At 42.3% G+C, this 22,214-nt stretch overlaps 2 protein-coding genes across 3 annotated transcripts; both read right to left on the reverse strand.

The window, feature by feature from the left end:
• Window positions 1-356: 356 nt before the first annotated feature.
• Window positions 357-9,824, reverse strand: tmtops3b (teleost multiple tissue opsin 3b). The gene is made up of 4 exons (XM_063202148.1): window positions 9,446-9,824; window positions 8,143-8,471; window positions 3,351-3,584; window positions 357-632 (listed from the first exon to the last, which is right to left on the reverse strand). The coding sequence occupies exons 1-4, from the start codon at window positions 9,822-9,824 to the stop codon at window positions 357-359; spliced, it is 1,218 nt and encodes a 405-aa protein (XP_063058218.1).
• A 5,672-nt stretch (window positions 9,825-15,496) lies between these two features.
• si:ch73-52f15.5 (uncharacterized protein LOC100150557 homolog) lies at window positions 15,497-21,400 on the reverse strand. 2 transcript variants are annotated; one of them, XM_063202410.1, is made up of 4 exons: window positions 21,286-21,400; window positions 19,341-19,611; window positions 18,406-18,807; window positions 15,497-17,340 (listed from the first exon to the last, which is right to left on the reverse strand). In XM_063202410.1, exons 1-4 carry the CDS (start codon window positions 21,289-21,291, stop codon window positions 17,297-17,299), a joined length of 723 nt encoding a protein of 240 aa, XP_063058480.1. In that variant the 5' UTR covers window positions 21,292-21,400; the 3' UTR covers window positions 15,497-17,296. The 2 variants fall into 2 exon arrangements, with proteins under 2 accessions (XP_063058480.1, XP_063058479.1); XM_063202409.1 differs by lacking the exon at window positions 21,286-21,400 and having other exon boundaries at window positions 19,341-19,665.
• Window positions 21,401-22,214: the final 814 nt, after the last annotated feature.

A 22,214-nucleotide genomic window follows, 5' to 3' on the forward strand; every position in this document is an offset into this window, starting at 1 on the left:
CAGCATGTTATCATCTCATCTCATCAACATTCCCAAAACAGCACTGTGTTGTGGCTCAGCAACACTGCTGGAAATGTTGCCTAGGAAAATAAATAAATAATACTCTCAGGGCAATATTATCATTCCAGTAGCCAGGAAAGCCCCTCATGTGTACACAAACACATCTGATGATGTCTCATAGCAACTAAGTATTTTCATGCTGTTTTCAACCATAAAATATTTTTTTTTCAAAATCGTTTAAGTGATTTAAGACACAATGTCCCTCCCAACCTGTAGGATAACCAAAGCAAACTCACATAGTGTTTCTTTAAGAGCGCCCCCTCACCCAAAGCCCCAAGTCAGCCCCACCCAGCCTGTTATGGCACACAGTGTACCACCAGCACCAGAGAGTGCGTGTCCCTCTGCGTCTGGCACGGCTGATGATGTTGATGCCGGTCATTGGCAGGCGCCTGGGTTTTCTCCTCCAGGCGTGCGGGGGAGTTGGGGACGCTGGAGAGGGTGCAGCGGGGACTCAGGGGCAGGCCGTTGGGGTGTCCGGCTGCCAGGGCTGGGCTGCTCTGGAGGGTGTGCAGATAGCTGTGGGTCCCACTGCTGGGCCCACACTGCACCAGTGCCATGAAGCATCGGTAGAACTAGACACAGACACACGCGAGAAACAGTGAGAGCTTACTGTACGGAAATATAAGCTTATAAACTGACAAGTTGCACATTGTGTGACATTTACTGTGAGGAATGGATTAATTAATGATCAGAATTAGAATTATTTGCGTAGTGTATTCTGTTAGAAAAAAAGGAAAAAAGTGAGTGAGAAAGTAAGTATTCTTTATATAGCACATGTTAACTTAGCATACACTGACCAAAGTGATGTTCAATGTTCAATGAAGTAAGCAAAATAAATGCAAGCACTGGGTGGGAGACGAAACAATACTTTAAAAATAAAATAAATGACGCAATGCAAAGGACAATGTTTAAAAGGGCAATGGTACAACATGTTCTACATTATATATACGTATACAGAGATACAGTATATGAGTCATATGCTCATTAACAAGGAATAATACACATACAGTACATATATACAGTACATGTGTACACACTACACTATACATAGTACCTACGCACCAAACATACGTACTTTGCACCTTTTGTCTAACAACATGTCTCGCCTGGCATTTATAGCTGGCATGCCATTGCAATTAAAACATGAAAGCAGCATTGACAAGACTTAAACATGAATAAATAAAAGCAGCATTAACAAGGACAGCACTGCTGCTTAATGCAGCAGGATAACTAATGAGTCCAGCCCAGAGGGGCATTCATGGATAGTGAGATCCTCTCCTCGTAGACATGCTGCCACGATGTCTTGGTCAATTCCAATGTACCGTTGGCATCTCTTTGTGCGATCGATAGCAAAGGTTAGGTCCCACCTTGTAAGTCTGGCGGACTGACAATGAGACTAGCACAACAACAGCACAATACTGTGGTGTGTGTGTGTGTGTGTGTGTGTGTGTGTGTGTGCGTGTGCGTGTGCGTGTGCGTGTGTGTGTGTGTGTGTGTGAGCGTGTGCGTGTGCGTGTGGATGCACTTTTGTGCATAGAGGATCTCAATCTGTTTTATCAATCTTCATTGATTCAATTTGGGTTTTGTGTTGTTGAGCAAAATGTTAATGTTCTGAAATGTCTCCTGACATTTATCTTGCTAATTGAGAGGAACTGTCAGATCTAAAATTCATTTTAGAGAAACGAGGGGGCACAAGGCTTAACTGAATATGTGCTGGGTAATGTGAAATGTGCATGACAGCACAGCCCATGTGATATGCATTATAATATTCATGTTGACAATCAATATGAATATACTGTATATCATTACTGCAGGCCTACCACTTTTTAAGTCAGATCAGTGATATCGGTAATCAATGGATGTATATATTATATACGGTATATTATTTTTTTGCTTTTGTTTTAAATTGACGGGAGGATCCCGCCCCTTCTCAATGGAGCAGCAGACCTCCACCAAGGAAGCTGTTTGATAGAATATTTGACTATGTTACACCCGATTTTTATTTTTATTTTTACTTTTATTGCGCTCTTCCTTCTTTTTGTGGAGTTAGAAACTGGACTGCCATCCATACGCCCTGTCCCAATCACACAGACAGACAAACAAAAAGAAACAGCAAAAAGAGGAAAAAAAGAAACAGTTTCCTTTCCATCACAGGAAACTTATCACAGGTAACTTATCTAAGAAACCAGTACACATATGTATACTTGTCTTACAGTCAGCTAACTCTGCATTGGTTTTATCAAAGTTCTTGTTAGTTGAGTTTTATTTAGTAACAACACAGTACCTCATTAGGTACACTGGTGTAACATCTACAGTGAATATTATGTGCATGTTTTGTACTTACACCATGAATTTACTTTTGACTCCTCTGGCAGAACAGTGGACTTTTACCCGAGAGCACATAGGCAGCAGGCTGTGCAGCACAGTGCCCTGGAGCAATACAAGGTTAAGTGGCCTGCTCAAGGACAATTCAGGCATAATGGCGGTGTAGGGACCCATTTGTCCTACTGGTTCAGGTGGAATTCAAACCTACAAGCATCTGGGCCAAAGACCACCTCTCTGCTGACCCTGCACATGCTATGGAGACGATGGGGTTTCGAGCAAGGATGGGGTTTAGAGCAGAGAGCTGTAAAGTACGCATGTTTACCAAAGCAGAGGGAGATTGTGGGCTATTTGTCTGACAATCAAAAGCCTGGTTTGGATTGGTTTGACCTGGTTTTGACGTAGCCCAGGCTAATACAAACACATCACAACACACATACCAAGGAAGTCATTAGTAAACTCCTACCCCACCCTCAACAAACCAACAACCATATGTGTAGGCTGTGTTTTTCCGCACCGGAAAATAGTTCCCAAACTGAAATGACCAAGTCAAGCTCTCTGTGTTGATTTGCACTGTTATTTGCACTCGATGTGAAAGTGCAGTACATCAACAGTTATTAAATAGTACGTAGACAATGTTGAACACGATGTTGCTCTGGCCCTACCTGGTTATTGAAGAGCACATAGAAAATGGGGTTTGGACCTGTACCTACATGATAACAGCATAACATCATGTAGTGAATGGGGTTTGGACCTATACCTACAGATGATGCTGGTGGTGTAGCTCAATGCTAACCTAGGAAGCAGTTCCAGAAACGCACCCCTGTAACTGTACTCACCTGGTGATGGGGAGCACAGTGGTTTACAATAGTGTACTGTACCTGTACGTGTCCTTACCTTATTATTAAACAGCACGTATACGATGGGGTTGAGCACAGTGGTGTATACAGTACTGTATGTGTCCTTACCTGGTTATTAAACAGCACGTATACGATGGGGTTGAGCACGGTGCTGCTCTTGGCCAGGATGGAGGGGATGATGCTGGTGGTGGGGTTGAGCGTGGCGTCACTGCCAAAGGTGGCCACCAGTGCCACCACGCCGTACGGCATCCAGCACAACAGGTAGCAGAACAGCATGGACAGCACCATCAGCAGCACGTGTGTCTCGCGGCGCTGCGCCGACGTTGGGTTGATCCGTGCTGTCTGAGGGGGTGATAAACAGTAAAAAAAAAATAACTGCAGTGTTCATTTGAACACTCACAGTTGCATTTTAGAGTTAGTTACGTAAATTAATTGTTCACATAGCACGGCGGTAGCATAACGGAATAGACAGGACCAAGAGCATGTGCGTCTCCCAATGCTGCGACGATGATGGGTTGATCCATGGCGTCGTTGGTTCTGGGTACACACAGTCCATTTTTGCACTGCTGATTCATCACATAAAGAGTCGTTTTAATATCTCCTATGGTGCAAAACGTACTGTACAGTAGCTTTCACGTATGACACATGACTGAGCAGTGTGGATTATGTCTATGAGAAGGCAGGAGAAGAGAGGCAGCTGCCAATACCTCCTCAGGTTCATCCCAAAATAGCCTGAAGGTGCAGCTGTGGCCTAATGGTTAAGGAGATGGGAGTAAGATCAGAGGGTTGCTGGTTTGTATCCCATCCTTCCACTCCCTTGCAATTCAGGCTTGAGGTGCCCTTGAGCACGACACCTAACCCCAACCGCTCCATGGACTGTAACTTGTAAATTTAAGTCACTTTGGATGAAAGCATCAGCTAGGTGTAATGTAATATTTAGGCAAACACGCAAAATATTGTGACACAGGCACACTATGACAACCAGCTTATCCTGTTTGTATGTGTGATCCTAAGGTCAAAGGAGTACAATGCAGGTGGCAATCCATCTCCTTTTGATGAATGAACTTTTATGTAAACTGTATAGGATTTGGTGTCATTCAAACCAGAGTAGGTATTACATCCAAATACAGTACAGTGTGTCTACTGGTCAATCTATTCATGTCTGAAAAAAAAGTAAACATTTCCAAGCTATAAGGAATACGTATAAATGATGGTGGTAAAAAAAAGCATAAAAAAAGATCAAATTTGTGAGGCAGCAAAATTTGGGGGAATTTTTTTTTTAAATACACACAGGACAAAAGGATCAAAGCAGACTGAAAAAGAGCAGCTATTTCAAGCACTGCTGGAAGCGAGTAAACACACTGCGAAGGAAGCTACTCAACCTGAAGAGACTGTTACCACGTCACCATGGTTACACACTTGAACTAGCCTCAGGGTAAGGGTGACACCTTATTTTGCCTCAGGAACTGCCAAGTGTGTGAAGAAAACAAACTGCAAACAGATGTGCAGCCCCAGGCAAATACTCTGGCTTGCACAATTATGAACTGTGACAACTTTTAAACTTACGGCAGTAAAGATGAGAGATTTGACTGTATTTGACTGTATTGAGTATTTTCCCATACAGTGAGCCTGGGTGAACTCTCTGTGATCCCAAATGTGGTAAGCAAATGATTTATGCTGTGCATCAAAAACTAAAGTCATTATTGTTACAGTTATTTGAACTCCAGGGAGTAATGAATTGGCCAAAGACAATCATCTATATTAGATTAGATTTTCTCTCTCTTACACTCACACTCAAACTCACGCATACACACAAACACACGTGTACATGCACTCACGCACTCACACACACACACACACGCACGCACGCATGCACGCACGGACGCACGCACACACACGCACATACGCGCACACACAAACACAGTTCCTACTCATGTTGTGCTGACTGAATGTTGTGCCTGGGGGAAATTCATTACAGTTCCAAGTAATTTAGAGAGGGTTAATGCCGTCTAGCAAGAATGAACTGGAGAACTGAGTCAAAGGAAAAGAAAATTACAAACATGTTGCGTATACTGTACACATCAGATTGTAGTCCAACCAGAAAGTTTCATGGGTGCCATGGGTAGCATTTTTTTTTTCTCAGATGATTAATTCAAAGCAATATAAACTAGCTTTCGACTGAGGTCGATCTAGAGGCATACCTACTCTACATAAACAGTCAAATAATAATAAAATAAGAACAACTCAAAAGTCTATATAAATGGTATGCAAACACAAACAGGTTTGTTGAAACCTCGGTCTCCTCACATGACAGATGGGTATCAAACAAGTAACTGCCTGCTCATTTGGACATATTACAAAAGCTGAAACACATTTACCACGTACCATATGTGCAATTGACTGCACATCTGCTTACTTGTATTGCCAAATAAAATGAGCACTCACATGTAACTCCTAACAGGAAAATGGGGTTGAACCAGTTATCAGCATTTGCACATAGTGCACACTGCAGAGTCAGTGGCAGATTCAGGAATTTGAAAATTTTTCTTCCTACAGTACTTGTCACTCCAATGTGTGCGATGAAATAATGGAAAGTGCATTGACCTAAGTTGAAGGACAAGGAGTCTGAAACCTCTCAGGCCAACGTACAAGAATTGAATGAGCTGGTTCAGCGTGTCAGCAGGGGAATGTTGACTTTAACATATGATGTTGGCGATAGATCAACCCAACGTCAATATGATCAGCAGGCTGACTGACTGAACTCACATTGGGAAGGGCAAGAAACGACCTTCCACATACATTCAACTGGCAAATATACGGAACAGTACAGATTAAAAAGTGCTGGCCAAGGTTTTTGGGAGATCAGCATTTGTTTTTACCATACTACCTCTGAGAAGTTCCTCAGTATATTCTTGGTTTGCCACATCTATGAGTATACATACTGTGGGCAAGGCGTTCCCATGTCTACCATTTTCATTTAGTAATTTTGTCTTTGTGCTCCACACATCCCTCCGGTCTTTCTTTCCTGTCCCAGAACAATATTGTCTGCCAACAAATTGTAAATTTGCGAATAAGAATTGTATTCAATGTCATACAGTTAATCTGTCTCATGCAGTTAGATTTGAAATCCACAGCCATATTCAACCCAGCTGACAGCTCATTGTCTACACATTTTTAATCTCTTAGTGGCAGTACAGTGGAAGGGGCTTTATTATGACATGTGCATTAATAAATACCTCTAATTTATTGGGACATAAACTGAACTGTACTGAATGTTGTCAGGTTCTGTAAGGCCATGGAAGGACACACACATTTGGCGGTATGGCGACATGAAATGTAGCCTATGTTGATCTATTATTCACCCTATCCCCCTTTCCAAGGGAAAACCTCATACATATCTACTGACGTATTTCATTCAATCAGAGAGACAGTAGCAGTCAATGGCAGTTAATACTAGCATAATTGTTCATGTGCTGCCTGCCATACATTCATATTAATGGAACTGATGATATACTGTATGTCAACATGTGGTCATGTGAATACCAGAGTTGAAACAATGGTTAGATAGAAATATGTTTTGGATGATACGCACTGTATATGCCAAAGGTATGTCATCAACTGATTCTAACTGATCCCACCCAGGTCACAGTCTGTTTGAATTGCTGCCATCGGGCAGGAGATTCAGGTCCATGAAGACAGGGACAAACAGACTGAAAAACAGTTTCTATGCAGCGGCCATCACAGAACTGAATTTTGCTTCAAAAGCATAGTTTTTTATATCCATAACCATTCTTTTTATTCCATTTCTATTTTTTATTCAAATTTATTTTATTTTATATTTTTATTTATTTTTGCTTCAACAAGGAATGCATAATTTCGTTGTGCTTGTCACAATAACAAATAAAAGATATTGTATTGTATTGTATTGTATTGTATTGCATTGTATAACACCCTCTGTTTCCCCATCTATATGATTGTAAGACCCTCTGATCAAAGATGTGATCATTAACATATGTGCTGCTATATATATTGTTAGGTGTAATATGAGTCATATGTCACATGTGGCTTCGTATGTGCATCATTGAAGCGATGATGGGATGATGTGATTGAACATGTTGCATTACTTTTTTATCCTGGTATGTTAGTGAGATGTGACTGCTTTTAGTGTGTAATTATTTGTAAGGACATGCATTGTCCATGTTTAAAGTGTGTGTTTTGTTTGCTTCCTGCCCAGGGATCACAGATGCAAATGAGCTTTGTAGCTAACTCTGGTACTGCACAGTAAATTCTGCAGTGCTCATTTAAGACTTAGAGAGTTGATTTGACATAATTTGGACTTATATGAACTCTCTAAGTGTTGAATTAACACCACAACATTTACTGTGTGGAGTTGTCCTGTACATGGCCCCGGTCAAATAAACCAATAAACTAAACTAAGCTAAACTGTTTTCCCATCTATATTTGGCCCTAGGCTACTCTCTAACTGCAAAATTTGGTCTGTGCCCTGTCTCAGTGGGCTAAGGTGTCCATAAATCCATAAATCCATGGACCTGGTTCCAGTCCGTCCTGTGGTCATTGCCAGACTGTTTCCACTTCTTTCTCTCTCACACAAATACTTTCCTACAACAAAGGGTGTAAAATCTGAAAGGAAAATGTCTGCAAACTTAAATCCCTTTTGGTCTTTTACTTTTACTTTCAGTCAAAGACCTTCCTTAGGGTACCAAGTCAATAAAGGCAAAAATCACACACACACACACACACACACACACACACACACACACACACACACACACACACACACACACAGTAAAGTCTCAAATGTCTCATAATGTCTCAAACACAAATAGCTTTAAAGGACAAAAAAACCCAACAACACTGCCAAGTGTCCCCTCTGTCTCACCCCGTGTATGGCCAGCAGGATGCGTCCGTAGCAGAAGACCATGAGCAACAGGGGGATCAGCAGGCAGAAGACGAACAGGCAGGAGACATAGGCCATGTTGGCCGGCGACCGCTGGTGCCACTGGACGGAGCAGGTGGTGCCGGGCCCCTCGGGGCCATAGCTGCTCCAGCCAAGGAGAGGAGGTAGCGTCCAGGCCAGCGAGTAGAGCCAGCAGCCGCCGATGGACAGCCAGGCCTTGCGGTAATCAGACACGTCCGCTTTGGAGCAGCACAGCATGGTGGAGTAGCGCTCCCAGGACAGCGTGGCGAAGGACACCAGGGACACGATTCCTGATGCATAGTAAAGAAGAAAAGAAAAAAGAAAAAACACCAACAGGTGTAAATTGAACTCTTGTAGAGTTGCTGCGATCAGACAGATGCTCAGTGTACAAGAACTAACAGACTAAAAGACATTTTTTATCCAAAAGCCATCTGCACACTAAATTTTGCTCGGATAACTTTTTAAAGTCTTTTTTTTTATACTGTTTTATGTTGTGGTTTTTAAGCACAGGGAGCATCTGCACATTACTAATTTTGTTGTACCTCTACAATGACAACAAAGGCATTTATTCAAGACATGCATTCATTCAAATCAACACAGCTTCAGATAACATTTGGCTCCACTCAGAAATACTAGTAATGTTTATTTTACTCTTTGGGCACAACAGTTCCACAGTTCATTATTCTCAAGTAGTTGAAATTACACTGGCCACTAGCATAATTTTACACTGACATTTGACTGCACTGTCAGAGTAATTTGATGCTCCACAGTGTTGTAAATAGGCTACTACATCTTGATTTATGTAAGTTTACTCTGAAATATTGACAACTCATTTTACTGTGTGCAATGCATGGACATCACATCACATCTACCTTCATACATTACCTCTACTCTTAACTCAGATTACTACTATGTAAATCCTAAAGGTGGCACTATGCCACAAGTTACTGTAGGCTACTTCATACAATTGAACCCTTCCTAAATAAATAAAACAGTGCAACCAAAGGACAGTATAATATGATACATATGTTTGAAACAGTACACTGGAAATAAATGTAACCTAATCATGTAATGGGCACTGCTCTAGCCTACTCTCTAATGGGATTGAACACTTTTGATTGATTTCTGATGTCATATAGCCTAATCTATATGCATTTCTGTATAGACCGGATTGTATTCTCTCAAAGCTATTACCTGACAATACATATGTAAGCAGCCAATACACATAAAACATGTTTTAAAATATTAACGGTAGCCTACTTACCAAAGAATGAATTGGCAAAGCCATACCATTTACAGCCAGGAATGCCTATGAGCCATCTCCCGTAGATACTGGCGGCAAAACTGAAAGGAGTGCCGAATATGCACACTAGCATGTCACTCACGCAAATGTTAACCAAAAGGAGATTAATTGGCGTCCAAAGGACCTGAAAACGCGCAAAAATGACAAGTACACAAAAGTTTCCTAAGAAGCCAAGGACAAAAATAATTCCGAGACAAACTGCCACTATTGTGTGACTAGTCCTGCTGAATTCCGGAAGATCTTTCAGAGCTCGCGGGGCTCGTAAAACATCAGCGGCGATGCTGTCGGTAGTGGAACTGTCCATGGTGCTACTATTCAGGTGACCGTTTAAAATGACCATTTCGGCGTTTAAGTTGAGTGGCTATTTCGTGTATAGAAAGCAAAAGGACGCACACATATCGTAGCCTACTTGTAATTGCATGTTCCTTAAGACACGGTTTGGCACTGCATCCACTTTGGTGGTCTAGCAACAGTTTCCTTCAGGCAGCACTATATCGATCCATTTTTCAGCCCCCGCGCGGGCTCTCATCCAACTCTCCCTCCTCACATGCTTCCCGCCAAACCTTGGCTGCTTCCATAGTAGCTGCATGGATCGAATGCATTCCCAAACAATAGGCTAGAAAGTTTGATTATGTCAACCTATGCAGTGAGAAAGAATTTACTTGCAGAACAGCCTACTTTGGAAACTTTGAAGTCATAGGGCATAACTCGTTAACTTGAATTTAGTCTATGAGTCTACTAGGCCTACTTTTGATATGGTGAAATCAGTTGCATAGACTCTATGACACATATCAAAAGTAGTAGACTATCAACTTATTCAAATAGCCAGGACGTGGAGTTTGTTTAGACCTACTACTACCGCTGATCTTCTAGCCATAGCTCTCCTTGCCTACTGTATTGGCAAATTGGCAAGCGATTTATCGACACAGAAATGTTTGTGGATATGTCAATGACCTTGTTTGCCCTCAAAACACGCAACAGGCGGCAAGGTGTAGTTAACTCACTGCCGCTTTGGCACATTGATTAATGTAGGCTAGCCTAACTCTCTCTTTCTCTCCAGAGCGTATTGGCATGTCGTTTCGCAGTACTGGAAAACTCCCCAGGCTTTAGCAGATGGATGGAGGGAAGTAAGACATCACCAGAGCATCAATAATCCACAAGAGTTCCTGAGAGAGAGAGAGAGAGAGAGAGAGAGAGAGAGAGAGAGAGAGAGAGAGAGAGAGATGTAGCTGTGCCCTATTCCACAGGCGCCTGTACAGTGCACACTAATAATGAGTACACCCCTTTTGAAAAGGAACATTTTTAACAATATTTCGATGAGCAAGTTATATCCGAAATAAGCATAGGAATTAGTTTACTATAACATCTATTGAGCATACAACAGAAAAGTAAAGTTACTAATGTGACTTAAATGATTTAATACATTTCCTTCTGTGAAAATTTCAATAGAGAGAAAATTCAATAGAGAGAGCATCATGATCTGCTTCAGTAGCCTAGTCACACATGTTGCCATGTTTTCTTTGTTCTTTTCTTTCTTTTGCTGAAATTCAGCTTCTCAATGTTGACGGCATTCATGTAATCTCAAACCATGTCAGTCTCACTAGTACAGTATGCTTGACTGTAAGCATGGGACACTTTTGTTTGTACTACTTACTTGGTTACCACCACACATGCTTGACATCATGTAAAACAAATTTGTTCATGTTTGTGTCATCAGACCGCGGGGCATGGTCCCAGCCATCCATAGGCTACCCTTTGTCTATGAGACCATAAACAAGTTAGCTTTAGATGGTGTCAAGCATGCGTGGCGGTTAACATGTGAGTAGTACATGCATGACAACATGTGCTGTTACTGCTGATGCAGATCATGATCCTCTCTATGGAATTTTAACATAGGGCTGTACTCACTTTTGCACCATCATAATTTCACAAAAATGAAAAAGAAGAGAAAAAAAACAGTCATCTTAGTTATATCAAGCCACTAACCTTACTTTTCTGTTATAAGCTTGACAGCTACTGTATTAAATATTGTATGTGCATTATGGAAATAGCTAATTGTTCAAAATGGTACTTTTAAAATTGGTGTTTTCATTGGTGTGCACTGTAGCTTTGCATATGACTACAGCTGAAGGGATATGATGTGTGTTACAAGGAAAAGCAGACGATTCGTTCAATGCACTTATCCGGTCGGACGTTTCGTTCAAAACTTGAGGCGATTCTAGTATTAAGGATATTCGAGGATAAGTAGGGCTACAGAAGGCTTTCAATCTTTCTGTGTTGGGTCAGGTCATTCTGTCTCTCACCTGTTCATCATAGAGAAAGAAATTCTATTTATGGTACTTTTAAGGCAAAGTGTGAGCTGTAGGCTCTTCACAGTATTAGGAGTGCATTGGAAGAATATACAGTACTATACAGTATAAAGCTCATAACAAAGTTCCATGCCAGCTATCACAACAATGCTGACATACAGATGATCACATACAAATTATGTTAGCTTCAATTGAACTGTAAATAAATTCAGCTTTGATTTCGCCATCTAGTAAATCCCCCATACAATGCACGCAGGGATTCAAAAGAGGGTTTTTTTGTTTTTGTTTTGTAGCCTATTGTATTATATGATAGTGTGGGGGTAGTGTTTCAGCACTTTTGTGAGGAAAATTTCTGTACGGCATATGATATGGTTAAGCTTTAAGCTGTCTTTACCAATTATGACAACATGCGCTTTAAAAATGCAGGCTACTTTTATTCACTATTCAAAGTTGTGCAGCAAGCTAAGGAATAATGTGAAAGACTCGCCCTCAACTTCCCTGAAAAGCCTTTAAATGTTCAACTATTCATGAGTGAATGAGACACAGTGTCAACTCCCACACATGGTACATGCCATTTCAATATTACCATTGTCTTGAACTGTGGGAGTGAGAGGATTGTTAACACCTACTGACTAGCACTTGCCTTTCCTCCTCTCCTCCTCAGTCTTCTGTGTGCAAATAACACAAAGCTCATTAGTCTTGAGAAAGAGAGAGAAAGCCCATGTCTGTCGCAAGCAGGGCCACTGACGGCTTCGGCCGGGCCCAGGACAAAGTCATCTGGAAGGGCCCCAAAACCCAATACATACAATTTAATGAGGACCCAATGCTGGGCCCCCTCTCTCTCTCCATGGGCCCGGGACAAGTGACCTCTTTGTCCTCCCGCCCGCCCCTGTTGGCTTCCATGGCCGCGACCACACAGCGAAAGCCTGTTGGTAAGGTGGGGATATATGAAGAGTCTGAATGAGGGAGTGGGTGATAGAGCCAAGCTGATAGGGTGGAATGGGAAGCATGTGTCACAGGGACAGATTACTGTACTGCACCAGCCTACTGGGCCCAGGCCCAGGGGCCCAAGAATCAAGGGGGCTCAGTCTGAAGCTCCAGACTCCATATTTGCCTTCTCATACTGTGTTTAAAAAACACACTTTTAACTACTGTCTTTTCTCATTTTTTCAAGGGACAACCCCACACTCCCTGACAACTTAGGGTGAATCCCATTACACCCCTTAGCCCTACGCCGATCCCCTTTGCCTCCGTTTTGCGCGTCCACGTGTAGGCGTAGTGGCATCCCGATTCACGTTCAGACAGATGGGTAGGGGTGCGGCGAAGGGCTTTCCACCCCTTCGTGCGGAGATTTGCCGACACCTCACTTCACGGACGGAGGGCTTCGACAGGTCTCCCTGAATGCATTGCGATTGCATTTAAAAATTGGCGGCAAACCGCGACATCCACAACAGCACACGAGATTAAGTATTTTCGCCGCAATTGTCGGTTTTAAAGTGGCAATAATTATTCCATTGTACTAAGTTTAACATTGTCCTAATGTGTGATGGCCCTTACTCTGTGAAATGCACCTGAAAAAAATCGCTATTAACATCAACCTAATGCATGGAATTAGTGACAGCTGTGGGTGTCATTCCGTGATTGTTGAAGGGGCATCCCAATCCATAGGGGTTGCGTTTCAAGCCCTACACCTTGCGGCTTTGTTTGAAAGCACGAGGGGCAAGAGGAAGGCAAAGGGGTAGGGGTGGAGATTAGTAATGGGAAAGGCCCATAGTCTCTCACACCTGACCTAAAACCCTGAATCGTTTTGTGAACTAGCAACACCCATTGAGGGGGCCCTTCCTTGTTGACTGGCCCAGGGGCCAATGGAATCATAGTACGTCCCTGGTCACAGACTGCCCCTGCAATATATTATTTCCACCTTGGAGTGTTAAGGAGATAGGCAGACACATAGACAAACAGGGGCGGAGTGGGAAGAATATTCCCACCGGGAGGATTTTTCCCTTAGCGGCCCTTTTTACCCCCCCACCAACACACACACAAAAAAAACAACAACACCGCGAACAACATGGTTCCCTAACCAAAAAGACAAAAACCATGAAATCTGCAGTCGTAGGTCTACTACATGTGGACATTAGTGTTGTCAAAATATCAACCTGAAGTGGAGAATTGTAGCCTACACTTGATGAAATAGGCCTATACAGCCATCATCACAGTCCAAAGCATTAGAACATCGCAGGTTAGGCTACATCACGCTACTGTTCCATGAAAATGTGCACTCCACTGTCATTTTGACAGTTTGTAGGCCTATTGAAATATCGTTTAAGGAAGACAGGATGAGCACGGGCACAAAGTTTTGAGTGTGGGGATTTTTAGAAGAGTAGGTTATAGCTTACAAAAAGTCTATCTACATTGTGCAATAAACCCACCATGCAGCAACTAAGCCAAACCTAGGCTACTTCAAAGCACAACCATAAGTCAACAAAATTAATTACCAAACGGTGTAGGCCTACCTTAAAACGCTGTCTTTGTCGCAGCAAATGTCTTTTTGCAATTACATTTTAATCCACAGTTTAGGCTACACCCAGCACTGCTCACATCAGAATCTTGTGTGGTAATTATTTTGTTCCATTTCTTCAGACATTACATAGGCTACATCCTAAATGTGCCACATATAAAATATATGTATTATATAACATTATTTCGACTGTAAGGAGATATACCGCTAGTTCTAACAAACCAATGCCATCAAAACATGTAGGCCTACAATGTGTTTTCCTGCTTAGCTGCAGTTCACCTCCTTACCACTTGGTGGAATCTGTTCGTAACCCAAGTCAATAACCACAGAAGTGAATCTGGAGTGGCAGACTGTAAACTGTAACAGTCATGTGGAAATCGGAAAATAAATCACAACTTACTAATATTTCCATTCCTTGGTAACCAATCTAAATATCACAGGTTCTTGAAATACTGAAAACGAAACTATGTTACTAAGATCTAGTAAACTTCCGCGATCTACGGTGTATGAACATTATCAGTAGAGAAGGGGTGTGGCCAATTTACTGTTTGACACCGTCACTGAGGTATTGCGGTCGGGTAGACGGTATATACTGGTGAGTCAACTACCTTCAAAATAAGAATAGAGTCGTAATTAAATAACATTTGCAATTACATGAAGACACTCCCAGGCCACTTATGAATATACTTCACCAAACACTTTGGGGCTGGTTGAGAACATAATGTGGCCGCTGTAATATATTTCGCGGCCGCGGCCCACCGGGACAAGTCCCCGATCTCCCGATGGCCACTCCGCGCCTGTAGACAGTGCACGTGAGCAGGCGCCCTAGGGACTGGATGTGTGTGGGCAGCTGCCTGTGACGCACATGATTAAAACATGACAATAGTTACTCACACACTCTTACTCAGGTGAACATACACACACACACACACCCACAACCACATACACACACACATACACAAACACACTCATGATACTGTACACACACGCCTGCTGTATCAACTAATTAAAGTCCTCTTTGAGAATATAAGAATAGTAGTACTGAACAATATGTGTGAACCGTCATTATGACGGTTGACCTTTGAAAGCTGAGACGTAGATGAGATGTGCAGGCTAAAAAAAACAAAACATGAAATTGTGAAGCTTACATTTATTAGTCATAAAGAATCTAACAGTGTAGCACTCACAATTATATATATTTTTTTACTCGGGCAACAATCTTGAAATTGAGTCTTTTACCCCTGAATATGTTCACAAAATCAAGGCTTATCAAATTTGTTGTTTCCTTTGTTGGCTTTGGAGAAAGTTGATCAGACGACAGATGATATACAGACATTCCTCAATCAATGTGAATATTTTTAAATAAGTGATGTTTTAGCTAAATAACCCTGGGGAAATGGATATTGTCTTGAATTTTACCACTATTTTATTATCACTTGTCTTTACTGCCAAAGATCCTAAGATGTTGTGTTGTGGAAAAGGTACATAAAAATATTAACAACGTTAACTATACCCTACACGTAACGAAGGTAGGATTTGGGGGGGTGTGTGTATCGTAAACATTTACCTATTATAAAAAAGCAAATAAAGACAACTTTGTTCTTCACATTAAACTTAAATAGTGTGCGTTTTACATATCCATCAGTAAACAGTAAAGTAAGGATTAAAAACTCAATATGTCACTGTAAGTAACATTACTGTGGCAGACATTATATATAGGCATGATGACACATGTATGGGCTTATTCCTCCTAATCTCTGTAGGCTAGTCAATCTAATCTTCAGGAAGCAGTACCCTACTCATGTAGTCTTCATGTCCGTCTGTGCAAGACACACAGTATTAACATAGATTTGACAATTGGGCAATTGATCTACCGGAATGATCTGTGTGCTTAAAAAAGATTCAGAAAATACGCAGATAAAATGTAGTTCATGTATAGGCCTACAGAAGTCTGCTTCCTGGGCCAGGTTGCACTCATTTGCTTTAGACAGATTTAAAAAAGTCATGTGCCATTCTTTCAGAACATGTAGACAAAACAGAAATATGCCACACCTTGTATAATGAAGACATGAAGCTACTTTCAAAGTTACTACTATCATACATTTTTGTCTGAAACAATGAGTAAGAGTGTGCCAAAATAAACTTAATACATAGCATATATCATAAACTGTTATTATATACAGTCTATGACATAAACTCCACATGCACTGTAAATCCACATTTTTGTGAGAATTCTTCTCAGTAACCGCTGAACTGATATACAATCATTGCAGATTACAAGTCCGTGCATATTCTTCTCAGCAGGTTCATGACGAAGTCCAATGCAGTGCCTCCAGGCTGCCTCCAGGGGGACTCCTTGCCTCTGAGGCACATGGCCAGAGCCGTTGGCGCCAAGCAGAGCAGAGAGAAACTCTCCAAACTGGTTTTTCCATAGAGCACAGAGTGTCTCTGTTGTGTGCAATAAGTGGCTGGAGAGACACACTTAAACACACACAAACTATACGGATCGATCGAGTCTTTCTTTGTGCGTGTTGTGTTCTTGTATGTGTGTGTGTGTGTGTGTGTGTGTGTGTGTGTGTGTGTGTGTGTGTGTGTGTGTGTGTGTGTGTGTGTGTGTGTGTGTGTGTGTGTGTGTGTGTGCATGGGGGCCGCTAGGGGGGGAAAAGTGGTACAGATTCTAAGGGCCCAAGCACTGATAGGAGCCCTTAAGGGGGCCCAAGCACTGAGAGGGGCCCTTAAGGGGGCCCAAAATTCGAATCTTTCATGGGGCCCAACATTTCTGGCAGCGCCCCTGTGTGTGTGTGTGTGTGTGTGTGTGTGTGTGTGTGTCAGTCAGTTCTTTGTGCTTGATTCTCCGTGTAGCTGAGGCAAATGGCCAGTGAGTGGGGTGTGTATCTGATTGTGGTTGAGAACTGCTCATAGCTTTTAGCATCAAAGCAAAATCTCTCTCCATGTATTGGAAATGGAGGTGGGGTCGGTACTCTTTCAGTACCAATACAAATTCTTGCCCTTTTCTGCTGCCTGGTCACCTACGGACAGAAAAAAAAATCATATTCAAAATTGTGCCTCAAACGAAATGAAAGCAGCTAATACAAATTGGATTACATAAGTCATTACATGGATTCATTTCACTTTTGACCAGTTTGAACTTGCTTACTACTTCAAAAGGGAGCTTATCCCAAAACCAAAAAATAATCTTCTTGCATAAAACAGTAAATAGTTTTGATATATGGAGGACATATGCTGGTACAGCTTATTTTAGTTCTTTTTTCAAGTCTCAGCAACTCTGCGTGTCAGGCTCTGTTCAAAACAAAATCAACACAGAAAAGAAAACAGTTGCAATAAAATGTAAATGGCAATGGGAATATCCCATCATAACACAGTGAAGAACAATAGTAGAGTGCTCTGTACTAAAAATGATAAGGGCCTCAAATTACCCCAATCCAACAAAACTTTCAAATCGGATGAAAAGTCAAGTCAAGCTTATGTAGCACATGTCATACACAATGCAACACAATGCAACGCAATGTGAACAGATCCCAAAAGATCTCATAAGACCAAATAAATCCTTAACTATAAAAACACATAACATGGGTGTAGAGCAGAGGTGTCAAAAGTCAAAAATAAAGGTTAATTCATGGTGTAAGTATCACAATAGCACATGATATTACATAGCTGTTACACCAGTTAGTCCATTATACCTAACAAAGTAGATAGACTGTGTTGTTAGTTACTGAAAAAAAAGCACTAAAAACCTAAGAAGAACCCACCACAAATGATCCAACCAGCGCAGAGTTAGCTGATCATAAGTATACAGGTCTTGTGCTTACTCAGATAAGTTAACTGTGTTGGAAGGAAACGGTGCTTCTTTTTTTTAGATTACCGGTAGTCTAGTTTGCCAACAGCTATAGCCCCACAGCAGACAGTCATGATAATAGTCCACACAACCCTCCCTCTGGACCTTGTCATCATCAGTAATGCTATCCCTTTGGATATGCATTGCACATACTTTCTGAATAATAAGACTGAATAAAAATTATGCATTTTAACGTTTACTATTGACACCTCTGGTGTAGAGACAGAGGAGTGAGTACCTGAATCTAGTCCCATCCTGCTGCCCACCATGTCCCTGAAGGCGGCTGCTGAGTCCCACTCGGCGCCCTCCACCTTCGGAGCCATCACTACGCCCCCTGCTGGGCGATCCATGTGCAGCAGGCTGAGGAAGGAGCTGGAGGAGGCCGCCGCGTCCGCTGCTGTGCCCGCTGGTGGAGGGTAGAGCATCGGGGCCAGGTCAAAGCCGGCGCCACTGGGCCTGGGGTGGTACCCCCAGACGGAGGAGGCCAAGCCCCCGGGGCCCATGATCACGCCCTGGGAGGCCACCGCTGGATGACCCTCGGCTGTCGGGAAGGAGCCCAGAGGGCCTACGGGGCCACACGGGTAGGAGCCCTTGGACCACTCTGCACCGGGCTGGCCCCAGGATGCTAAGGCAGGGGGCTCTGCATCAGAACAAACGCACGGACACTTACTGAAACTTTGCGGGGTTGTCTCTTTATAAACAAATTCACAGCTTTAGAAAAAAACCCAAAATTTAGAGCAATTCATTTTTTTCTAAATGGGGTCCAGCGACCCCTGGGGGCTCACAGCGCATTATTTTTGGGTCCTTGGCAAACTTTCTGCTCCACCAGGGGTCCCCGGCCCAAAAAAGTTTGGACATCTCAACTTCAGTGACAGTTACAATACCAATTGCTCAGTTTTGATTTGTACTACAGCATGCCCCCCCCCCCCCCCCCAAGAGCTGCCCACAGGGGAGTGTGGGATGATGCAGACATATCAAAGCATTCCAATTTGTTCCTAGAAGATATCAACCTCGTAATCACCTGTCTGAGCAAGAAGAGAGACAAAGCATTCCAACAACCCCCCCCCCCCTCCACAAGCATGCCAATTTGTTCCTAGAAGATATCACCCTCTGCATCACATGAACAATTTGAACAAGATGTGAGCACAAAGCATTCCAACACAGTACACCAACCTGCTTTGATGGCCCTGTTCTTGCCTCGAGGTTTGCTGTTACCGTGGTGCTGTCTGCTGATGTGTGTGTTCTGTGTGCTACTACTACTGCTGCTGCTGGTGGTGGTGATGGTCTTGGTGCTGAGATCTGTGGGAACGCTGACCTTCTTGAGGGCGCGCGTGAAGTGCTCGTCGACTACAGCGTTGATGTCACCCTGGTAGTAGGTGAAGAGCACCCTCTGTGGCATCTTGCCGTCCGGCTTCAGCTCGGTCAGGGTCTCCATGCCCACGTTCTCCATTACGAAGCGCACGCACAAAGGGTCTGCAGATACATAGTACATCACACATTGCATGGTGAAGTTGGAAAAAAATTGCCTATTTTAGGGCTGCAACCAATGATTATTTTATTAGTAGACTAATCAATAGATCTAGTCACGATTAGTCAGGGGGAAAAAAAAGACTTGTTCTAACCTCCAACAACCCTTCCCGGCCTTCAGCGTAGGGAAGGGAAAATATTTTTAAATCATGATAGTAGCTTATTTACTCCAATATACGACGTCCAATTCATACGTGCCTGGCAATTTCAGGTTTCAATAAAGTAATAAAGCATTAGTAAAGTAAGCAAAAAAGAATTGAATTAAATGAACCGATTAGTCGACAATGAAAATTATTGTTGACAATTTTTTAAAGTCGATTAGTCACGATTAGTCGACTAATCGTTGCAGCCCTAGCCTATTTCACCACATGGAAACATGTTATTACTTCAGTATTATCATCAGGGCCCTAAATGAACTTTGTTCAATCACCAGCCAAAATGGCTAGTGCATGTTAATCTCACTAGCCAAACACACTCTCACTAATGTGTCATAGTGACTAATAAGTTGGTCTTTTCTACCAGCCAAACTTAAATTTCTCCAGCATTTGGCCGGTTGGATGGTGATAATTTAGAGCCCTGATTATCATCATTATTGTGTTTTCCCTGACACATAGTTTGAAAGGCAGGCCTCTGTTCAGTCAGACTCTCCATCCTCACACTCTCCATTAAGGGGATGATCAGGGTCGGTTCTAGGCAATTTGGTGCAGTAGTCGAACATGCAGATCTTTCCTTTTTGTGGAATTTGACATTGGCATCTGTCAACATGGTGTCATAAATCTTTTGCACAGCTGATCTAGTACCATGTATATGTACTGAGTGCCCATTCAAAAATAATTGTCAATGTAGTTTAATGCATTATTTAGGTTAATATTGTATTTATGTGGGCCTTGGTGCTCCCCAGGACATTTGGCGCCCTAGGTGACCGCTTAGTCTGCCTATGCCTAGCGCCGGCCCATGATGATACATACAGGGCAACTTCTTGAGCAAACAGTAAGATAAGCTGATGTTGGGACTATTTTAGACTTAGACTTAGACTTATGTTTATTGATCCCACAAGGGGAAACTTAGGGTAACGGTTTTGTCACTACAGTATAACACTTTCATCAAGAGTTTTGATTAGCAGTAGAAAACTTTTTTCTCAAGTTTTTTTCATTCATTTTGTTGCCTGGCAACATTGCTCAAAAAGTTGTTCTATGGATCATTACCTTTAGAAAGCCCACACGGAAAGGTCCTGCAGATATAATGTACCACATGGGACAAGAAATTGAAGAAGTGTCTATTCTAAACCACATGGCAACATTACTATACAATTATTTTAATTTCTCAGGTCTCCACATGGTCCAAATGTTGACTTACAATAATAACATTGATGGAGTACCAAATATGACAACATATTGTGAATATTTCTTGTAGATACATGTATGTGGCCATTACCCAGATATGCAGATATGCAGTAATGCGCATGAAGTGATTGATAAGCCACATTCCAACAAGGCTAAATACTTTGAAGCACCTCATCGGAAAACAAGAACTGCAACCAATTGCCTCCACAACAGGGAAGGGCAAAAACACCAAGTCAAAGATCCCTTACCTTCATAAAAGATTATTCATGTACACGTATCTCCCAAAATGAAGAGTGAAATCAAGTTCTCGATAGAGTCCTCAGTCTACCCACTAAGACAGGCTAGACATGAAGTGTAACTGACTCTAAGATCATCTGCCGATACCTCAACGTGCACTGGTATGTGCCTGCATAGGCCTCGAGGTTGACAGAATGTGACCCGTCTAGTTTGACTGGAAACAGACACGTTGCTGCATGGGAATGTTACGAGCAGGTTCCTTAATGACACTCCAGGAGCAATGATGCAGACTTTGGGGTTTTTCTGAGAGGGATGTGTTTGGCTGTTGGGTTAAACCGAAAAAGTATGTTCCTCTTCATCTACAGTAATTAATATTATATTTCTACATTACACTTACAGTAGCTCAGTGTTTCTTAACCTTTTTTGAGAAAACACCCCCTAGACCTCATCCTAAGCCTCCCAACGCCCCAAAGACAACTAAGCACCGCCCCCTCCCAACTGCATCCTTCTCAACATCCCCCCTAGGGTCCTCAACAGCCCCTGGGGGGCTGTACCGTCCCCGTTGAGAAAGCCTACAGTAGCTGATGCTTTTATCCAATGTGTCTTAGTTATTTTATTTACAGGGTATTGGTTACAGTCCCTAGAGCAGTGCGGGGTTAGGTGCCTTTCTCATCTGAGCGGTGGAGTGAGAAAAGCTGTGGAGGGGTGGGATTTGAACCTGCAACACACTGATCCAAAGCCCATCTCCTTACCCACTATGCCGTGGCCACCCCAGTTAATTGCTAGTGTGCGAGAAGAATGACAGACCAATAGCAAATAACTTACACTCTGATTAAAATAAAACATACATTTTATTCTTAATAGCATCTTTAATTGTAATTGAAAATGTGCTTTCTATACCCTTTGTGGATATCTGAACCAAATACATCAAAGAAAGACA

The sequence above is a fragment of the Engraulis encrasicolus genome, chromosome 7 (genome assembly GCF_034702125.1).
Source record: "Engraulis encrasicolus isolate BLACKSEA-1 chromosome 7, IST_EnEncr_1.0, whole genome shotgun sequence".
NCBI classification, from domain to species: Eukaryota; Metazoa; Chordata; class Actinopteri; order Clupeiformes; family Engraulidae; genus Engraulis; species Engraulis encrasicolus.

What these genes read in the sequence shown, in the direction of transcription:
- si:ch73-52f15.5 (XM_063202409.1), bottom strand. Translation starts at nt 19,659, where the DNA reads ATGTACTATGTATCTGCAGACCCTTTGTGCGTGCGCTTCGTAATGGAG. An exon ending in GAACAGGGCCATCAAAGCAG is followed by an intron (nt 18,808 to 19,340) that starts GTTGGTGTACTG and finishes GTTCTGATGCAG; the next exon opens with AGCCCCCTGCCTTAGCATCC. An exon ending in CAGGATGGGACTAGATTCAG is followed by an intron (nt 17,341 to 18,405) that starts GTACTCACTCCT and finishes TTCTGTCCGTAG; the next exon opens with GTGACCAGGCAGCAGAAAAG.
- tmtops3b (XM_063202148.1), bottom strand. Translation starts at nt 9,824, where the DNA reads ATGGTCATTTTAAACGGTCACCTGAATAGTAGCACCATGGACAGTTCC. An exon ending in CTTTGCCAATTCATTCTTTG is followed by an intron (nt 8,472 to 9,445) that starts GTAAGTAGGCTA and finishes ACTATGCATCAG; the next exon opens with GAATCGTGTCCCTGGTGTCC. An exon ending in TCCTGCTGGCCATACACGGG is followed by an intron (nt 3,585 to 8,142) that starts GTGAGACAGAGG and finishes TCACCCCCTCAG; the next exon opens with ACAGCACGGATCAACCCAAC.